The sequence below is a fragment of the Haemaphysalis longicornis genome, unplaced genomic scaffold, assembly GCF_048455015.1.
Source record: "Haemaphysalis longicornis isolate Haplotype H1 unplaced genomic scaffold, Haemaphysalis longicornis Haplotype H1 scaffold_4, whole genome shotgun sequence".
In the NCBI taxonomy this organism is placed as follows: Eukaryota; Metazoa; Arthropoda; class Arachnida; order Ixodida; family Ixodidae; genus Haemaphysalis; species Haemaphysalis longicornis.
The window spans coordinates 89,331,781-89,348,208 of record NW_027526361.1 but is presented as its reverse complement, the minus strand read 5'-3'; the positions used below and the strand labels follow the sequence as shown (position 1 = coordinate 89,348,208).

At 47.8% G+C, this 16,428-nt stretch overlaps 1 protein-coding gene across 1 annotated transcript in view; it reads left to right on the top strand.

Annotated features, from left to right (window-relative positions):
• Positions 1-16,428, top strand: part of LOC144180433 (uncharacterized) — a 42,298-nt gene that overhangs the window by 21,902 nt on the left and 3,968 nt on the right. Inside the window, exons 7-12 of the mRNA XM_077708777.1 lie at positions 783-897; positions 2,688-2,757; positions 3,234-3,279; positions 3,701-3,714; positions 6,118-6,190; positions 7,160-7,302. Of these exons, the coding sequence (XP_077564903.1) occupies positions 783-897; positions 2,688-2,757; positions 3,234-3,279; positions 3,701-3,714; positions 6,118-6,190; positions 7,160-7,302 (461 nt within the window). The remainder of the gene's footprint in view (positions 1-782; positions 898-2,687; positions 2,758-3,233; positions 3,280-3,700; positions 3,715-6,117; positions 6,191-7,159; positions 7,303-16,428) is intronic.

Sequence of the window (16,428 nt, the reverse complement as noted above, 5' to 3'; positions counted from 1 at the left end):
AAAAATACGCGAATTACGGCGTGGCTGGGGCTCGAACCAAAGCCATTTGCTCCAAAACACGCAATTCTATACTCGGCTACTGAGGCTTAATTAACGGGGATGCGTTTTTGCCTGTTACTTAAAAGAATGAAAGCAGTATTCCAAGCGAACCAGTATAGGGTGCTAGTTGCTACAGGAAATGCCGGGCGTCTACCCACAGAGGACCTGAATGTCGCGCAGCAACGAATTCGTTGCAGGGAGAAACCACCTAAAAGTTTCCGTGACTGTCAGCGCAACGTACATTTATGTAAAAATAGCATGTAGGGGTAATGGTCGCTGTAATGTTCGTGTTACCAAATGTAGTAGCTCCAGCTTTGCTGACTAAAAACAATGTGACGTTACATTTCCCGCTGTATTTCTTCCTTCAAGCTGTAAATTTTCATGACAGCTTAAGCCGAACAGACACAGGCGATGATCTGCTCTTATTGACAATAGAATTCCTAGCGCTCATTATTCCTCCTTCCCCCAAGAGAAACACGTTTTCTCTCTCTCTCTACTGGCTTTTTCCAGTGTTGCAATACACAATGAAGAAATAAGGCAATAAAAATACGTTTAAATTTTGTTTTCGAAGCTTGAGCGAGTTCTCGTCACTAGGACAAGTATTCGCGGTGTCCTTTACGGTAAAAAACTTGAAATACTCTTGCGTGGCAATCTGTCAAGCCTTTGCGCTCATACCGCTTACATCTTCAAAGTAGACAGCAATGTGTACATGTCTCCTACTTTTTTTTTCTTTGTACCTATAGCTGTGTATTCAAGATTGTCTTATCGAAAAGGAGATAAAAATTTGCCACTGCGTGAGACCTCAGCACGAATATGGCTCTAACTTCAACGTCTCAACCTGCACATTTCAAGGCACAGGTAAACCTATTGAGATTGAAAAACAAACGAAATTGCAATGTGTCTAAGATTGTGTCTGTCTAATTGTGTTTAAATGTGTCTCTGCGATGTTTCTGTACCTGGGGTAAGGGTTTAATGTCTTAGCATACATGAATTTTCGGATGCCCCCTTTCTCCGAGTGCATAATCCCACCATTTGTAAAAAAATGACACCACCTTCACGCGAGGGAACCCTGAGTTGATGCGAAGCATCTCGGAGGTTCCGAAACGTTCACGAGATTGAGTATCCAAATAACGGAAAATGAGGGAACTCCGGACGGCGCAGCGTGACTCAACCGAAACAGCAACTGAGGGAGCGGCGCGCGGACCGGGTGGAGAGGAGGAGAGGAGGAGATGAGAGAGGAGACGCGCATGCGCACTTATCGCGCAGCTGCGGTGATAAGTTGCGCGCGCGCTATCGCACAACTGGCGTAGAGAGAGGGAGAGGAGGAGAAGCGCGCGTGCTATCGCACAGCTGGTGGGGAGAGGGGGAGAGGTGCGGACGGACGACGGACGACAGAGCCGAGAGCAAGAGATGCTTTGCATCTAAAAGAAGGGGGGATAAGAAGCATCAATCACAGCACTCAACATTGTGCGATGCTTGATTTTCTTTCGTAAGCTCTAGATGGCCCTCGGTGAAAGACGCCTACGATGTCGTGAGAGTAAAACTTCGAACGGCAAATCGCCAAAACAAAAATATTTGTAGAAACCGAAGCTGGTTAAATTTGCAGAGATAAAGGTCCGGTGTAAAGAAAACTTCAAGTAAACGCATGGTTAAGACGTCACGCGTCTGCCGCCTGGCGCCCGGAATCAACGCCCACGCAAAAAATGGAAAAAAAAAGAAACTGATTGAGGCGAGTCAAAAATGTTGTGTTGACTTGCAACTTCTGCAACTCAAGATTGTTGTATTGAGAACAGGCCTTAGACAGTCGTAAATGCCACGTCTTGAATTCCAAGTGGTAGGGATACCCGAGTACACGAAATTAAGTGCCAGCCAAAAACATTTCAGCGCCGACAAGCATTTTAGGACTTTTGTTTAAGTAATCCGATAAAGCAATATGAACCGAATGCATTTCGTTTTTCTTAAACAAACCAAGGGTTGTGCTCATTTTGGTGCCCTAGGCACCGCTGAATGACTAACACGGCGCGTCAAATGGTAGCTTGTAGAACGTGACACATTAATGACGATGGACAATTAATAATTCGGTATTTCTAATAATTGCTGACTCTATCTAGTACCGAAATTTACCAGCCCTAGTTGCCCCAATTAAATTATTAATTTCGTGGTAAACATGAAGCTGCATGTTTTCAGATTGTACGTGCATGCTTCCTCGTACGGATTCTTGGGCAAGTTGGTGTGGCGATCTTGACAAATTCGTAGCGCAAAAAGAACGAGGACCGAGGTCCTCATTCTTTTTGCGCTATGAATTTGTCAAGATGCTTCCTCGACCCATCTACTAATTTTTCATGCAAGCTTATAATCATTGTGAACTGTCTAAGCCCGGATGAATCAATTCTGGCAGCCGTTTCTGGCGAATGACCTACTAACCGTCGAAAAAAAAAAATAAACCAGCACTGTGCCAATATTGTTGAGAGCATCATCACCTTAATCATCGTGGTTCTTGTGTATGATGTACGTGTTTGCTTTGCCGAAGAAGTCATCTCGTAAATTTTAAGCAGGAGGAATACTTCACTTACTTATGATTTGGTGTTGATACGATAAGCCCTGGTAGCCATATTATCCCTGATAATTACTTTCGCGTTTATTTTCAGCCATCTGTGACAAACAGATCACAAACAAGACCGTCACGAAATGCATGAAAAAGTGTGGAGCCCCGTGCGAGTAAGCGAAGAAGGTTTAGCTTTTCTCTTTTCGTAACTTGGGAGGGGTCGTGGGAAAATGTACGGTGCCGGTGCTAATCCAGATGTGATGACAAACATTTCAACGTTATGAAAACGCATCAAGGAAACGCATCAAGGTAAATCACCATTGGGCATGAAAACATTCCAAGAGGTGTCAGTCACTTGTAACGCTTTTTCGGAAAGGTATTTTACGTCCACGAAAAACTAGCCGGTGTATTGCAAAACTTGAAATTAGAAAATTATTGTAGCACGTCGAATTTGTACATTCCTAGTCTCATGTAAACTTCGAATGCAAGCCAACTTTTTAAAGATTTTCAAGGCTTGCTGCCGCCATAATGTATTTTGTACGTCTATACCTTCTTAAGTAGACGAAAAACAATCGGAGGCGCTGTGTTATTGTGTATATTAGACACTGCTCTTGACGAATCCTTATCCAGATGTCGTTGCCGCTTTCAGAGAGACAACGTATGACGTTCGCCTTACAAGCCTGGGAGAAGACCGGGTGAGTCTTAAAACACAACACTTAGCCGCCATGTGCTCGAATCTGAATTATGTGCGCATGCCCAGACCTCTGCACATTTAGTCTATTTGGTTACTAGCATGTACCTCAGAGCGAGTCAGATAAAAGCGCCCAATTTGCGCATAATTTCGCAAGCGAAAAAAGAAAGAAGGTGTGATCTCATTGCTTAGAAGCCCAAAGGTCTTTTTCGTCTTAATCTTTAGTCTGTGGGCCATAATATCTTTCAAAGCGCTCCATAGAAAAGCTGGGTGAGTGGGGGAGGGGGGAGGGGGGAGCGGGGAGGGGATGAGCTTCTGCTGGTTCCCCGCTGTTGGGGCAAGTGGGTACTTATATCAGCACTGAAGCCACGATGAAGTGCCGGAGAACGATCCACTTATTCGCCTTCGTTGTCTGTTCCTTTCAGAAAGAAAAAGAACGGTACGTACTATCGGGAGCCACCATGACATCTGCTAAGTTTCTTCCAATTTTGGTGCACTTGTGGTGCGTCTGGAGGTTGTCAGTGCAGCGCAGATAAATGTACTTCCAAGCCTCAGTTTTGCGCATGGCAACTCTTCAGAACTGGCAACAAGATGGCGGGAGGGATTAGAAAAACAAAGCATAGAATTTTTGAGGCCAAGTAAAAGGTAGGTGTACTTATGACGACATTAAAGGGCATTGCAAAGTTTATTGAACGCAGAATCAATGGATCTATTGACAAGAAAAAAAGGAAAGGAAGCTTAGTGTTGTGTTTTAGGAGAATGGGCAAAGCCAAAGAAGCTTAGTGCAGTAACATATTAGGGATGGGATTAGCGAATTCATTTTGGTAGTAATTAGTGTTTAATAGTTCTCAGTCACCGCGTGAGCGGTCCTGTTACATTTGAGCGGCCACTGTGTGAGACACCAGTACCAATATGGCTCCAACTTCAACGTATCAACCTGCACATTTCAAGGTACAGGTAACAATCTATTGAAAGAAAAAAAAAGAACTTCAAATGTGTCTAAGATTGTGTTGAATTGCGTTTAAATGTGTCCAGGCCCTGTTACATTTTAATGGCAGCTTCCTTTTGTAGTAAAACTGAACCCCATTAATTGCCTGAAAAATTGGAGTTGACGCAGCGTGGTTTAAAGCGGAGGCCGTTTTGAAAACGATCATTGGGCAACTGAATCTTGGCTGGCTCTCGTACGAGAGGGCGAGTACGCTGAGAACACACATTGTTTCAGTTTTGTCGTACACGGAATCTTTTAATGAACAGCGGACTACCTGCTTACAAGTTCGCTCTATAGATAGAAAAAGCGCCATCCGATAGACAACGCGTGAGAAATTCTCCGGAAGGCCTTTGAGGCAGCCGTGTAGCACAGATATAAGACTCTGTACGAATAACCTGCCACAACTTGAAGCTTTCACAACCACTCCGAAAGCCCGCAGCACGTCACACTTTTATGTCACTGAGTTTGCACAGCACGTATATGCGCAGCGTATGTATTAGAAAAGTGGACGAGTACGTCACTAGGAAATGTTTCCTCCGTCTTTCGATCTAAAGTAATATCGCTGCCCATTTTCTAACGGAAGCTTGTTCAAGGTTCCCGCCGAAAATTGATCGACGGATGAACGACCGTGTGACCCATCGACGGTTTGTGCCTTGATGAGGCTATCACCATTCGCGAAAACAGCTTAATTTCTCCTCGCCTTTAAACATAGTGCTCTTCTTATAAGCACTTGCCAGAAGATGACATCGGGCCTCTGAATTCAAAGTTTCTGGAGTTATTAAAGCGTGACGTCATTTCTCGACGGCATTGTTCGTCCTTCGATTGCACGAACGCTCACCATCTGCATGCAGTCAAGTTTCCAGTCGGCTATATTATCCTTGTGGCTAATTTAGCCGATTCGCGTTCTTTTCCACTGCCCAGTCATCCGACTGGACGTGTATACACCGACGTGCTTTACCAGAAGATCCCGCGTTCGATATCTGATGGCACATGACAATTTAACAAACGGTTTTACGCATCGAATGTGCGCCATTAAGTATCGCTACTGGAAAATAAAACCGCCTGGCGTCTTTCAATATGATCCTAGATCTCGGACACAGGGATGTTTGCTCTTATTTTTTCACCCGCATTATAAAGAACAGCCACCGTGGCAGGAGCGCCAACCAGCAACGTCGTGGTCAGTAGTACAGCACTTAACGGCGAAGCCACATGCCCATTCGCTTTTGGCTGTTTTTTTTTACCAGAGCCACCTGACATTTCTCAAAGGTAGCACAGAAGATGCCTCCTTGCTTGAGGACGAACTGCTCTTCGTGTATTGTTTTGGTAGCCTGGTTTTCTAGTTTTACATAATCTACACGTTGGAAATGCAAGAGCACTCAACGTGAATACGCAGGAAAGAAAAGAGTTCGGTAAGTTTGGCTTATCAGCTCATCTTCACAACACAAAACAGCTAGTGCAAACAGGACGCGACCGACGAGAGGCGATGGAGACCATGCAGACGGTGCTGTGATGCATGCCCCGTCTGCATCGCCTCTATTTAGTGCGTCTTTTTACCGCTACGGTACGAAGGCAACAAGAGCAAACAGAATTGGATATTATTTTATGAAGAATATAGTTTTGTAGGTTACACTCTTATGATCACCAAGTGGCATATATTAGAGTACACGTCGTGGCATGTTTTTCAACCAAAGGTAATCACAGTGGCGATCACAGAAGCCCACGCAGTAGCTTACATAGATGAATGTCCATGTATTCGAAAGCTACATTTGTTTTCACCAAATTGATTCAGAGGCACGAAATTTTATTGCTGTTGCATCGAACTGATTGCTGATGGCATTATAACATCTCTTGCAGGAATTCATTTTCGGTGTTTGTCAAGTTTTCATCAGACTCGCAGAAGATTTTTGAGTACCAGCCGAAACTTACGGTAAGTTTGTTGCGGGTGAGCTATAGCTTCTCGTCGTATATTTATGCTCACTTTCGTTGCTTAGTTGGCGTATTCTTCACTTCAATTTCGGCAACAATTCTAGCGCGAATGGAAATGACTTTTACGTGCAGGGTGCATTCGGATATATATGTTTAGTTGCTGCAACGTGCCGACGCATGCGCTCAATTAGAGCAAGAAGTTATTGACGCATTTTTAGTTTTGGTACATGACCAGGCTGCTGGGGAAAAAAGGGCAGAGAACATTTACGCTTGTGTGTTAAAATGAGGGCGCGGGAACTTGCGGCTACAGGGTGTTGCTGAGTCGGAATGTGACAGCTTCAGTGTATCCAAGTGTATATTCTGTGAGCGTCGTGGTCGGTGCTTGGCTGCGTGGGGCGCCATTCAACAGTTTGCCGAAGAATGCTACCGTGAGAGAGCCGCGGGAGATCGGAAAAGGGATTTGCGAATTTGTGCAAATATATATAGACGCTATTAGTGGGTGTAATTATCACTGAGAGGTTTATATTCTAGGCTTTCAATTGTTTTTTTTCGTCACCATGCTATTATTATCCACGAGCTACCTGCACGCCTCCTCCTTTCCACACTCCTTTTGCCGCTGCGCCCGATTACAGCTTCAGGAGGGCGCTCGCCTCTGGCCGGCGGGTCGTCGTTCCCGGTTGGTGACAACGACGCCTTTTGGAGGGCACTTCATAGAATGGTTAAGAACGGCTAAAAACAACGGCAGCTGCGGATGGTTAGCCCCCACAGAGAATCTTCAGTGAGCCTATTACCGCGTTACGGCGTAGGTTGGTTGCGTGTGATGTTGGGCGACTCTGATTTAAGTGGCTGTGTATACACTTTCCTCTATCAGGGTTGACAATGAAACTGTACTTGCAGTAATGATTTGGCCTCTCAGCTGGTATAAATGACATTATTTATGCCGCCCCTGTCTACCACCTCTGCCTTCCAGGTCATTGAAGCATTCGGCTACATGGGGGGATACATCGGCATGTGGCTGGGGCTGTCTCTCTACTCGCTCATCACGGATGCTGAGCAGTGGCTGCGGAACTTCTTCCTGAAGAGGGCGCTCAAGAGAAGGGAACCCGTCGAGAGGTATGCGGACACTGTCGCCTGCCGCACCTCCTTGCAGCAATGTGTGAGCTGGGTCACCAACACCTTAGGAAACAGCGCGAAAAACTTGGACAGAGAGAGGGAAAACAGACACGACCGCTGACGCTGTACCCAACCAGCCCAAAGTCAAGCTTTGGTACGTCACCAAGTTACAGTGTACTAGAAAGTAGAGGGGTGTCGTGCGGGGGAAAAACCAATAAAGAGCGCGGGTCCCTTTTGCAATGTAAAAATTGTATGGGGCGCAGGCGTTCCCCAGGGAACTCCTGTTGCAGCCAGCGCCACCTCTGAGTTTTTAAATAAAACTAAACGATTATTTCACGGGTTTTATAAAACTTTATATTATGAGATGAAGAAATAAGACTACTTAGGGCCATAAATACGAATTAATTTAACAAAGCTTCTGAAACCAACTGGTAAGATGCGGCAGCCAGGGGCGCAGCTTACAACAGGGGTTTATATGCGGAAATTTTCATCGCAATTATTAAGTCATTCAAAGAAGGAAGGTTCGAGGTTAGGTGATCTTATTTGAGTGGTTGGCCATTTATCGACGACATTTGATGTGTGGTCAAGAGTGCATGGGAATCAAGTCTCATTGTGTGTTTACTCTTGTCAAGCCTGTAATTAATTCATTTTGTTCAAACGTTGGGAGACGTGCGTCTTATTCAAGATATTCGTGGGCTAAACTGACGTGAAGTGCATTACTATTAGAGCAAATATTTCAGTTTATTGGGTCGCCAGCTTGGTTATCAGCTAGCGCTGCTTTACACTGGCTGCTACAGTTCTCAGTTGGATATCTGTAAACATACGCATATTTCAAACGCCTAAAGTACTAAAAAATTCTGCCTTCAGCTATTTTCCTTGGTTCCTTATAAGCCATAATCAGTGCACTGCACTAATATTCTTGCTAACTGTTTTTTTCATTACTTCTCTTCTCGTTTAGGTTGGTTGTTTCGAAGGAATCACTGATTTAATCGAACCTCCTTTTTGCTAAGAAGTTTGTGTATACTTCACAATCTGTTAAGGGCACCATCGACACTATACTGCACTACTGAAGGGCTCAGTTTTAAAAAAACGTGAACTTTTAAGAGGACACTGAGGGCAAATAGCATGTTGGGCTCAGACGAAAGTTCAACTGCCCCGAAGCCCTCTCAGCGTTTATTCGGTGGCGAAATATGCTTTAATTGCCGGGAAAATTACCAATTGAAAACGCATTTCATTCCTCGCGCCATTTCATGAAGTTTTGTGTGACGTCAATGGTTGCTGGAAGCGAGTGAGACAGGGGTGTTGTCTAGGAGGAAAACTAAAACCTACCGAGCGAACCATCGCGGCCGCAGTCGCACACTGTCGCACTGGTCGCACACTGGGCGCATACGACAATACAATTTGTCCGCCTACACTTCTGTTATCTCCAGGCTCTGTGCGTCGATCTTGGTGCTGCACGGGACGTGAAATGGTGGTTAAGCAATGTGAATGTGCCGCACGGCCTTTTACTTTCCCTACAAAACGCCTAGCAGGTAGTGCAATCGCAGCGCGAACGACGACAGGGGCCTTGTTTTGATTTGCGTTCTCGTTATGGATAGTCGGGTTTTAGTCGCATCAATGCACTTGGCTTAACAACGTGACGCCAACTGTCACTTAATCTTGTAAGAGCGTCAAACGCTAAATATTTTTTGTCGCAATATGGTGACGCTTATTGCGCCATCTGTTGAATGTTTTGCGAAGCGAGTTTCCTATTAGCCCATCTGCCAGATGTGTGTCTATAGAGATTTTACGAGCACCCAAACCCCTCAAGCGCCTTGGCGCCAGTATAGAATGGAACACGCGCATAACATGATACAAATGTCATTTTACCTAAGTACGCACCGTAGTGGAAGCATATCAGCACGCAACACCCTGAATCACAAGACCCGGTTTGACGCACACATTTATTCAACTTCAAGGAGACTGGCCGCTAGGGGGCCGCGTCATGTATACATGCTCCCCATCGGCTCCCGCCTTGATTGCTGTATTGACCGGTAATTTCCAGTTATCACGGTAAAACCTACACCACGAGGATCGCTACATCACGCGGATCACCTGGACACCACCCACAACAGGATCCGTACTACCACTGGTCAGCAATCGCCCTTTGAAATCGGACCACGCCGCTCACTTCGCTAGGCCTATCAGGCCTAGCTCGCAAGCCCCAGCTGCGCCGCGCTCTTGGCACGCGCTCGGCTCCCGGCAGCTGCGCCGGCAGCACATCTAGCGCCTCGTATGCAGCCCTCTTCAAGCACTATGGCATCAGCATCCGACGCACCAGCATTTGACCCCCTGAGCGGACGGTCGTTGCCACGCGACGACCCCTGGAGACAAGTACTACACCAAAGACAAGCCCTCAAGAACCACAACCATCCGAGTACGCCTTAAGTAAGCCCTGAACGCAGCGTTCCCCCTGCCGCTTCCCGTGCACCGCCTGTCCCCCGACTGCCTGCCACAGACTACAAGATAATTATACGCCCGCGCTCGGGCCTTCGGGTCGGAGCTTGGACCACTAACCAAATAACCAACATCCTGCAAGTAGCCAGCAACATACCAGCCGCACAGTTCTACTCCCAGGCCACGGTAAAACCCCAAGCCCAAAACAACCTCATTGCGGTAAGCACTCCCAATGAAGCCATCGTTGACGCCCTCCGTTTCCTTACCGCTATCCAACTCGGCTCTACTGCATATGAAGTTACGGCCTACATGAAGCCGCCCCCGGGTACTTCCTGGGGCGTTATTCAGGGCATCACCCCAGGCACCACCCCGCATGAACTCCGCATGGCCATCCATACCACCGGCCCACCCATCTTGGACATCAGAATGCTCGGGAAGTCGCATGCAGCACTTATTACGTTCGACGGACCTCACGTTCCGTTCTTTGTGAGGGCATACAGTGCCTTAACTCGCTGTCGCCCTTACCGCAATACATATCAGTGCTGTGCTCAGTGCGGCGAACTTGGTCACCGTCAAGACATCTGCCCCGATCCCCACAGGAACATTTGCGCGCAGTGCCACACCCCCAACCCCACTCCGACCCATGATTGTGTGCCCTGCTGCAAACTCTGTGGACTTACTCACACTACCGCCAGCAAGGAGTGCAAACGAAAGCTGAAGCCATCACCCCCACCTGCTTTCCGAAACGTCATCAGCCAAGCCCTACCGATGCCCCCTTCGTTGACGCAAGCTAACTACCCAAGACTGGCTCCCGCTGACTCAACAAAGGTGAGCTGGTCAGCAATTGTCTCTCCTCCACCCACTGCTGCCCCGCCACAAAATACTGCTCCAACCACCCTCCACACAACCAACACTACCTCCCCAGAACCTGAAACAGTAACCCTCGTCCGAGAAGAAAATGCACGCCTCAAAAATCGGCTCTCTCAACAAACACACCAGATTAATGCATTGCAAGCCCAAATCACTGAACTGAAACAACTCATCACGGCGAACAACACCTCCAAGGCAATGCAGAACTCACAACCCTCATCCCCCGCCCCCTCCCATGGTGATATTATCCAAAATGACCCGATGCCTACACCTATCGCCCCCACCTTACCGCAAGTACAAGAATTGATAAACTTCGCCACAGACAGCATCAAGGCCTTTCTGTCAGACGCTGTCAAACCCATAAACTCCCGCATAGACCGAATGGAACACCGCTTCCAAAACTGCGAAGAACGATTAGAGCAACTAGAACACCCCCAGGGCAAAAAGCACAGGAAGTCCAAGCAACATCCCCTGCCTCCTGACCCTGAACAAATGGAACTACCTGATTGCGACGATGAGGACTCCCTTTAATTTCCCCCCTGACCAGAAGACCACCGTGGCTCCAAACAAACTGCTTGTATGGCAATGGAATTGTCGCTCGTATACCAATAAACGCGACCAACTTCTTCCGCTAGCTCAACAGAGCAGACCAGACATCATCGCATTGCAAGAAACCGGCACTCCCCATGTTCAGCTCCGCGACTACACGGCTTATTCGTCAAATTTAAACTCCCGCACTTCAATCCTTGTCCGCATGATCCTTACTGCGCAGATTCTAACCCTACCAAGCACAATAGACCACACGTTTATAGAAGTTCTCCCTGCCCACAAGTCCCAACCAAGCTTGTTCGTACTCAACATTTACAGTCCTCCAAAGCATCCGCTTACCGGAATTCGTGACCTACTAAAACGCGCCACGATCAGTGCGAAACGCTGCCCGCTGATTGTCCTGGGTGATTTTAACGCGCCGCACATGGCCTGGGGCTACGGACGAAATACCATCAAAGGCACCAAACTGCAAGAGGCCATCCAGCAATTTAATTTTACGATTCAAAACCACCCTCAAACGACAACTCGAATAGGGAATAGCGTTTCCCGAGACACCACCCCTGACCTCACGCTTACCAAGAATATAAAGGACGCCCATTGGGAATGTACGACACACACTCTGTGCAGTGACCACTACCTCCTTGCGCTGACGATCACCAATCAGAAATGCGCACAACTCCGTTTTGGCACTGCCAGATTAACCAATTGGAAGAAGTTCCGCGATCATCAACAAGATGTACCAATCACAGACATAGGACAATGGAGTCAAGATCTAATTACCAGACTCGGCAAGTACACCACGGAAATCCCCCTTACCCCTGACTACCCTGCAATAGATACTCATTTGCAACATCTGTGGGATGCCCGCGCAGGACTACTTAAACGCTGGAAAAAACACCGCACTAATCGAAAGCTCAAACAACGCATCGAACGCATAACAAAGGAAGCAGCCGAGTACGCCGCACACCTAAGCAGGCTGAACTGGAATGAGTTCTGTGACAAGCTGCAAGGTACACTTGGGACCCGCAAAACATGGCATATCCTCCGCACGCTGATGGGCACACGACAAACGAAAACAACTACAACTCATCAACTTCGTCGCCTCATCCATAACTACCCGGGCTCGGAACAAGCGGTACTTCACGACCTCATGCAACGCTATGCAAGCTCCCAATCTGACTCCCTTCCCCCCCTTCCCGTGTACACAGGACAACCTAACCCAGAATTGGACGACCCCTCACGCTATCCGAACTCGAAGCCGTCCTTCACAAACTTACACGCAATACAACACCTGGCAAAGACAAGATACCAAATAAGCTCCTCAGAAACCTGGACCATGCTAGCCTTGATCACCTTCTGGACTATCTCAATGAACAATGGGCGCAAGGCACTATCCCACCAGAATGGAAACATGCAGACATCACCCTTATACCTAAGCCCAACAAACCCCTCAAGTTGGACAATCTCCGTCCCATCTCCCTGACCTCCTGCCTGGGAAAGCTCTTTGAACACCTCGTTCACAACCGCATCTCTGGATACCTAGAAGATGATCACCACTTCCCCGACACCATGTTTGGCTTCCGTCCCCACCTCACAGCGCAAGACATACTCTTATACCTAAAAGAAGACCTCCTCGACCACCTTACTTCTCACAATCGCTATACAATCCTGGCACTTGATATTAAAGGCGCATTTAACAATGTGTCCCATGAAGCCATACTCGCCGGACTAAATTCGACAAACTGCGGACAACATACATACAACTACGTTAAAGCATTCTTGACAAATCGTACAGCCACAGTGGGGTTAAGCCACCTACGCACTGCCCCTTTTCCTACACGACCGCAAGGCACGCCCCAAGGATCGGTAATTTCCTCTCTTCTATTTAACCTGGCAATGAAAGACCTACCTCTGCTGCTGCAAGCCCTTCCGAACCTCAAACACGCCATCTATGCTGATGACCTGACACTCTGGACCTCCACTAGCTCTATTGGAGAACAAGACACCTTACAGCAAGCTGTCCACATCATTCAAGACTACATGCAACTAAGATGTCTGACATGTGCACCCGAAAAATAATCGATTCTGACTCTCACAAAACGGACCTCTCATCGCGTCAAGGACAAAATTCCTCTACCGATAGTTACCATGAACGGACAAGCAATCTCCCATGCTTCTCAACTTCGCATATTAGGTCTCAATACCCCACAAGACGGTTCCGGGTCACAAACAATCCTACCATTACAGCGCACCGTAACCCAGCTAACACACCTCCTACATCGAGTAGCACGAAGACGACACGGCCTTAAAGAACATGACACCACGAGACTCGTCCAAGCACTACTAACAAGTCCCATCACGTACGACACACCATACCTACTCCTCAAAACTGCAGAAACCAAGAAGCTTGACATTCTAATCCGCCAAACATACAAGACAGCACTCGGCCTTCCATCTACTACATCAACCAAGAAATTACTCCAACTGGGCCTCCACAATACATGGCAAGAACTTATCGAAGCCCACAAAGCCACACAACTACGCCGGCTCACCCTTACACCCACTGGCCGGAACCTACTCACCACACTCGGCTACTCAGCTCAAGCTCGCCATGACCAAAAGGAACGAATCCCTCTCTCAATCCGCCAGCAATTGCACATCGCCCCCATACCACGCAATATGCATCCAGAGTACCACACCGCCCGCCGTCAAGCCAGAGCTCACCACCATTCGACTGCATACGCCCAACAAACTAGCACTCGGTACGTAGATGCTACGGCATACAATCCCCAAGCTTTTGTTTCCAGCGTCACCAATCACCAGGGACAAGAACTCACCGCCGTTACGATTCGCACCTCACAGCCCACCACAGCGGAAGAAGTCGCCATTGCCCTCGCGTTACAAACCACAGAAGATTATATCACGATCCTAACAGACTCCCAATCAGTCTGCCGCAACTACCTCACCGGCCGCAGCTCTCATCAAGCCCTGCGAATTTTACGTCAGAATCTCCATCTGCCCCTCGCACATATCGTATGGACTCCAGGTCACATGGGATTAGAAGGCAATGAAGCGGCTCATGCCGCGGCCCGCGAACATGTACTCCGGGCCGTTGCCGGCTGCCCTAATAACTCCCTCCCCTTCGCCCTGCCCCCAACCCTGTCCACGCCTCTCCTCACATACACCGATATCCTCGCCCACTATAGGCTACAATGACAGAAATACCCACCTCCTCACCATACTCTCTCCAGGACCGACGCAGTTACACTACGCAAGCTGCAGACAAACACCTGCTCCCACAATACACTGTACCACGCCATGTTCCCTACCCAATACCCAGCCACGTGTCACTTTTGTCCAAACATGAGAACTCTCTACCACATTACCGTAGAATGCCCCAACACCCCTACCCAACCGCCACTCCCCAACATCACCACACAGCAGTGGGTGGAGTTGCTGGCCAGCTCCGACCCCTCTACCCAGCGCATGCTGGTAGAGAGGGCAACGCGAGCAGGTCACCTCCAAGGCATCCTGGACTGAGGACGCCTCTTACCGAGCGGGCGCCTAACATCGCGCTTGCTGTCTTGAATAAAGTTTATTCAATCAATCAAGACAGCCAAGAAATAGTTTCGAACAAACACATCGTCACGGCAGGCACTTTGAGGCCCAAGCGCGAAATTACCAGCCGATCGATTGCCTGCTCTTCGTCGTTAGAAAAGCACTCGCTTCTTGCAATGTACGGGGCCGAAGTCACTTAACTCTGGCACAAGCCGAGGTTTTTTTTTAAAAATGAGCGCACTCTACATACCCGGTGCGGGGTTGAATCGTCGCAAGTGATAATGTTAAAGGAACCCTGAACGCTTTTTTTTCAACTTTTTTTTAAATCTTAAATGCTTGCAGAACGTAGTCACCCAACACACCCAGTACTTAGATTAGGGGATCGCAATGTACCTCAGCCAAAAATTACTGCTTTATGCTCATCAGATAACTTGGAAACTCACTCGAAAGATTTTTCTCTCTTTCCCTGTCTTGACGTTCTTCGACGGCCCGAATTACGTCACTGAGGCCATAAAGCGGCTGTTGGCCGGTTTTCTTTTAGTTGCAGCAATGAACGCATTTCGGTGGCAACTTTAAAAATAAAGCCACAAAAACAAAGCAGAAACGGAAGGCGTATCTGGTGCGACGGGCAAATTACGCGGTGTCGCTCCGTGCTGGCGATAACTGTGGCTTTCGCTGTGCTTCCAGACGCGAAGAAAAGAGTGAAAGCGTTTATCGAAAGTGTTGCAGGGTCCCTTTAAAACAGGAGGAGCAGGATCGCGCCGTCGAATTTCATCGCGAAGCGAACGCGACCACAACAGACACACTGCTTCGGCCGCCCGCCTAGGTGCAAAACGTTGTTTGGGCATGGAGCGCTACGTGAGGGGGCAAAACATTTGTTCTATCAGACGCAAGTTACTGTCCACAGAAGAGCGGAACCGTGGAAAGCCTACGCGATACCTGCCGCCATTATTTCAAAAACAAGATTACAGACTTGTGACTACGCCGAACCTGCAATAACCATCGTAACCGCCACCGGTACCGCGGCTAGGCAGCTTGCGAATGTCGGCATGGCTTGAATTATACCTGTAAATTTATAATTGTGGACGACTTATGAAAGTTACCGCACAAAAAAAAAAAAAAAAGATTTTACGTGTTTCTCTGAGAGCTTGTTTGCGCGGTTCTCATTCTGTTCGTCACGCGACTCTTGGCACATCCGCTCCGTGACCATTTACGTCATCTCTGCTGGGCGACTGATAACTTCATTTTTTATTATTTATCCGATATATTTTCAAGGTATTGCCACAGAGACTGTTCTATTCGTTTTCTGCGGATGCCAAGCTGTCCATTTAGACCAACTTCGGCTTTGTACTCAGTGTCCCTTTAAGTAGATCTACAAAAAACTTGCAACGCAAGAAAAAGAAGGATTGTCAAAGATATGCAACGAAACTCGCCACATAAAAAAATTGGTACCCTTCTGCGTTATTCGGACGATGGAATCCATAGGCCCACGCGATCCCCACGCAATGAATCACGTCAACGTATTTTCGCCCACACCCGTAGGAACTCGAGCCATCGCTGAAGTCATTCTCCTCCGTCAACATCGCGTCGATCCTCCTCGAACGGATCCTTCGCAACCAATGTGTTGAGGGCAATGAACGACCTCTTGTTCATGCCCCTCATCTCCGGGCAACCCTCATCCGGGGCCTGAAGTATGCAATTCACTGGAGGACA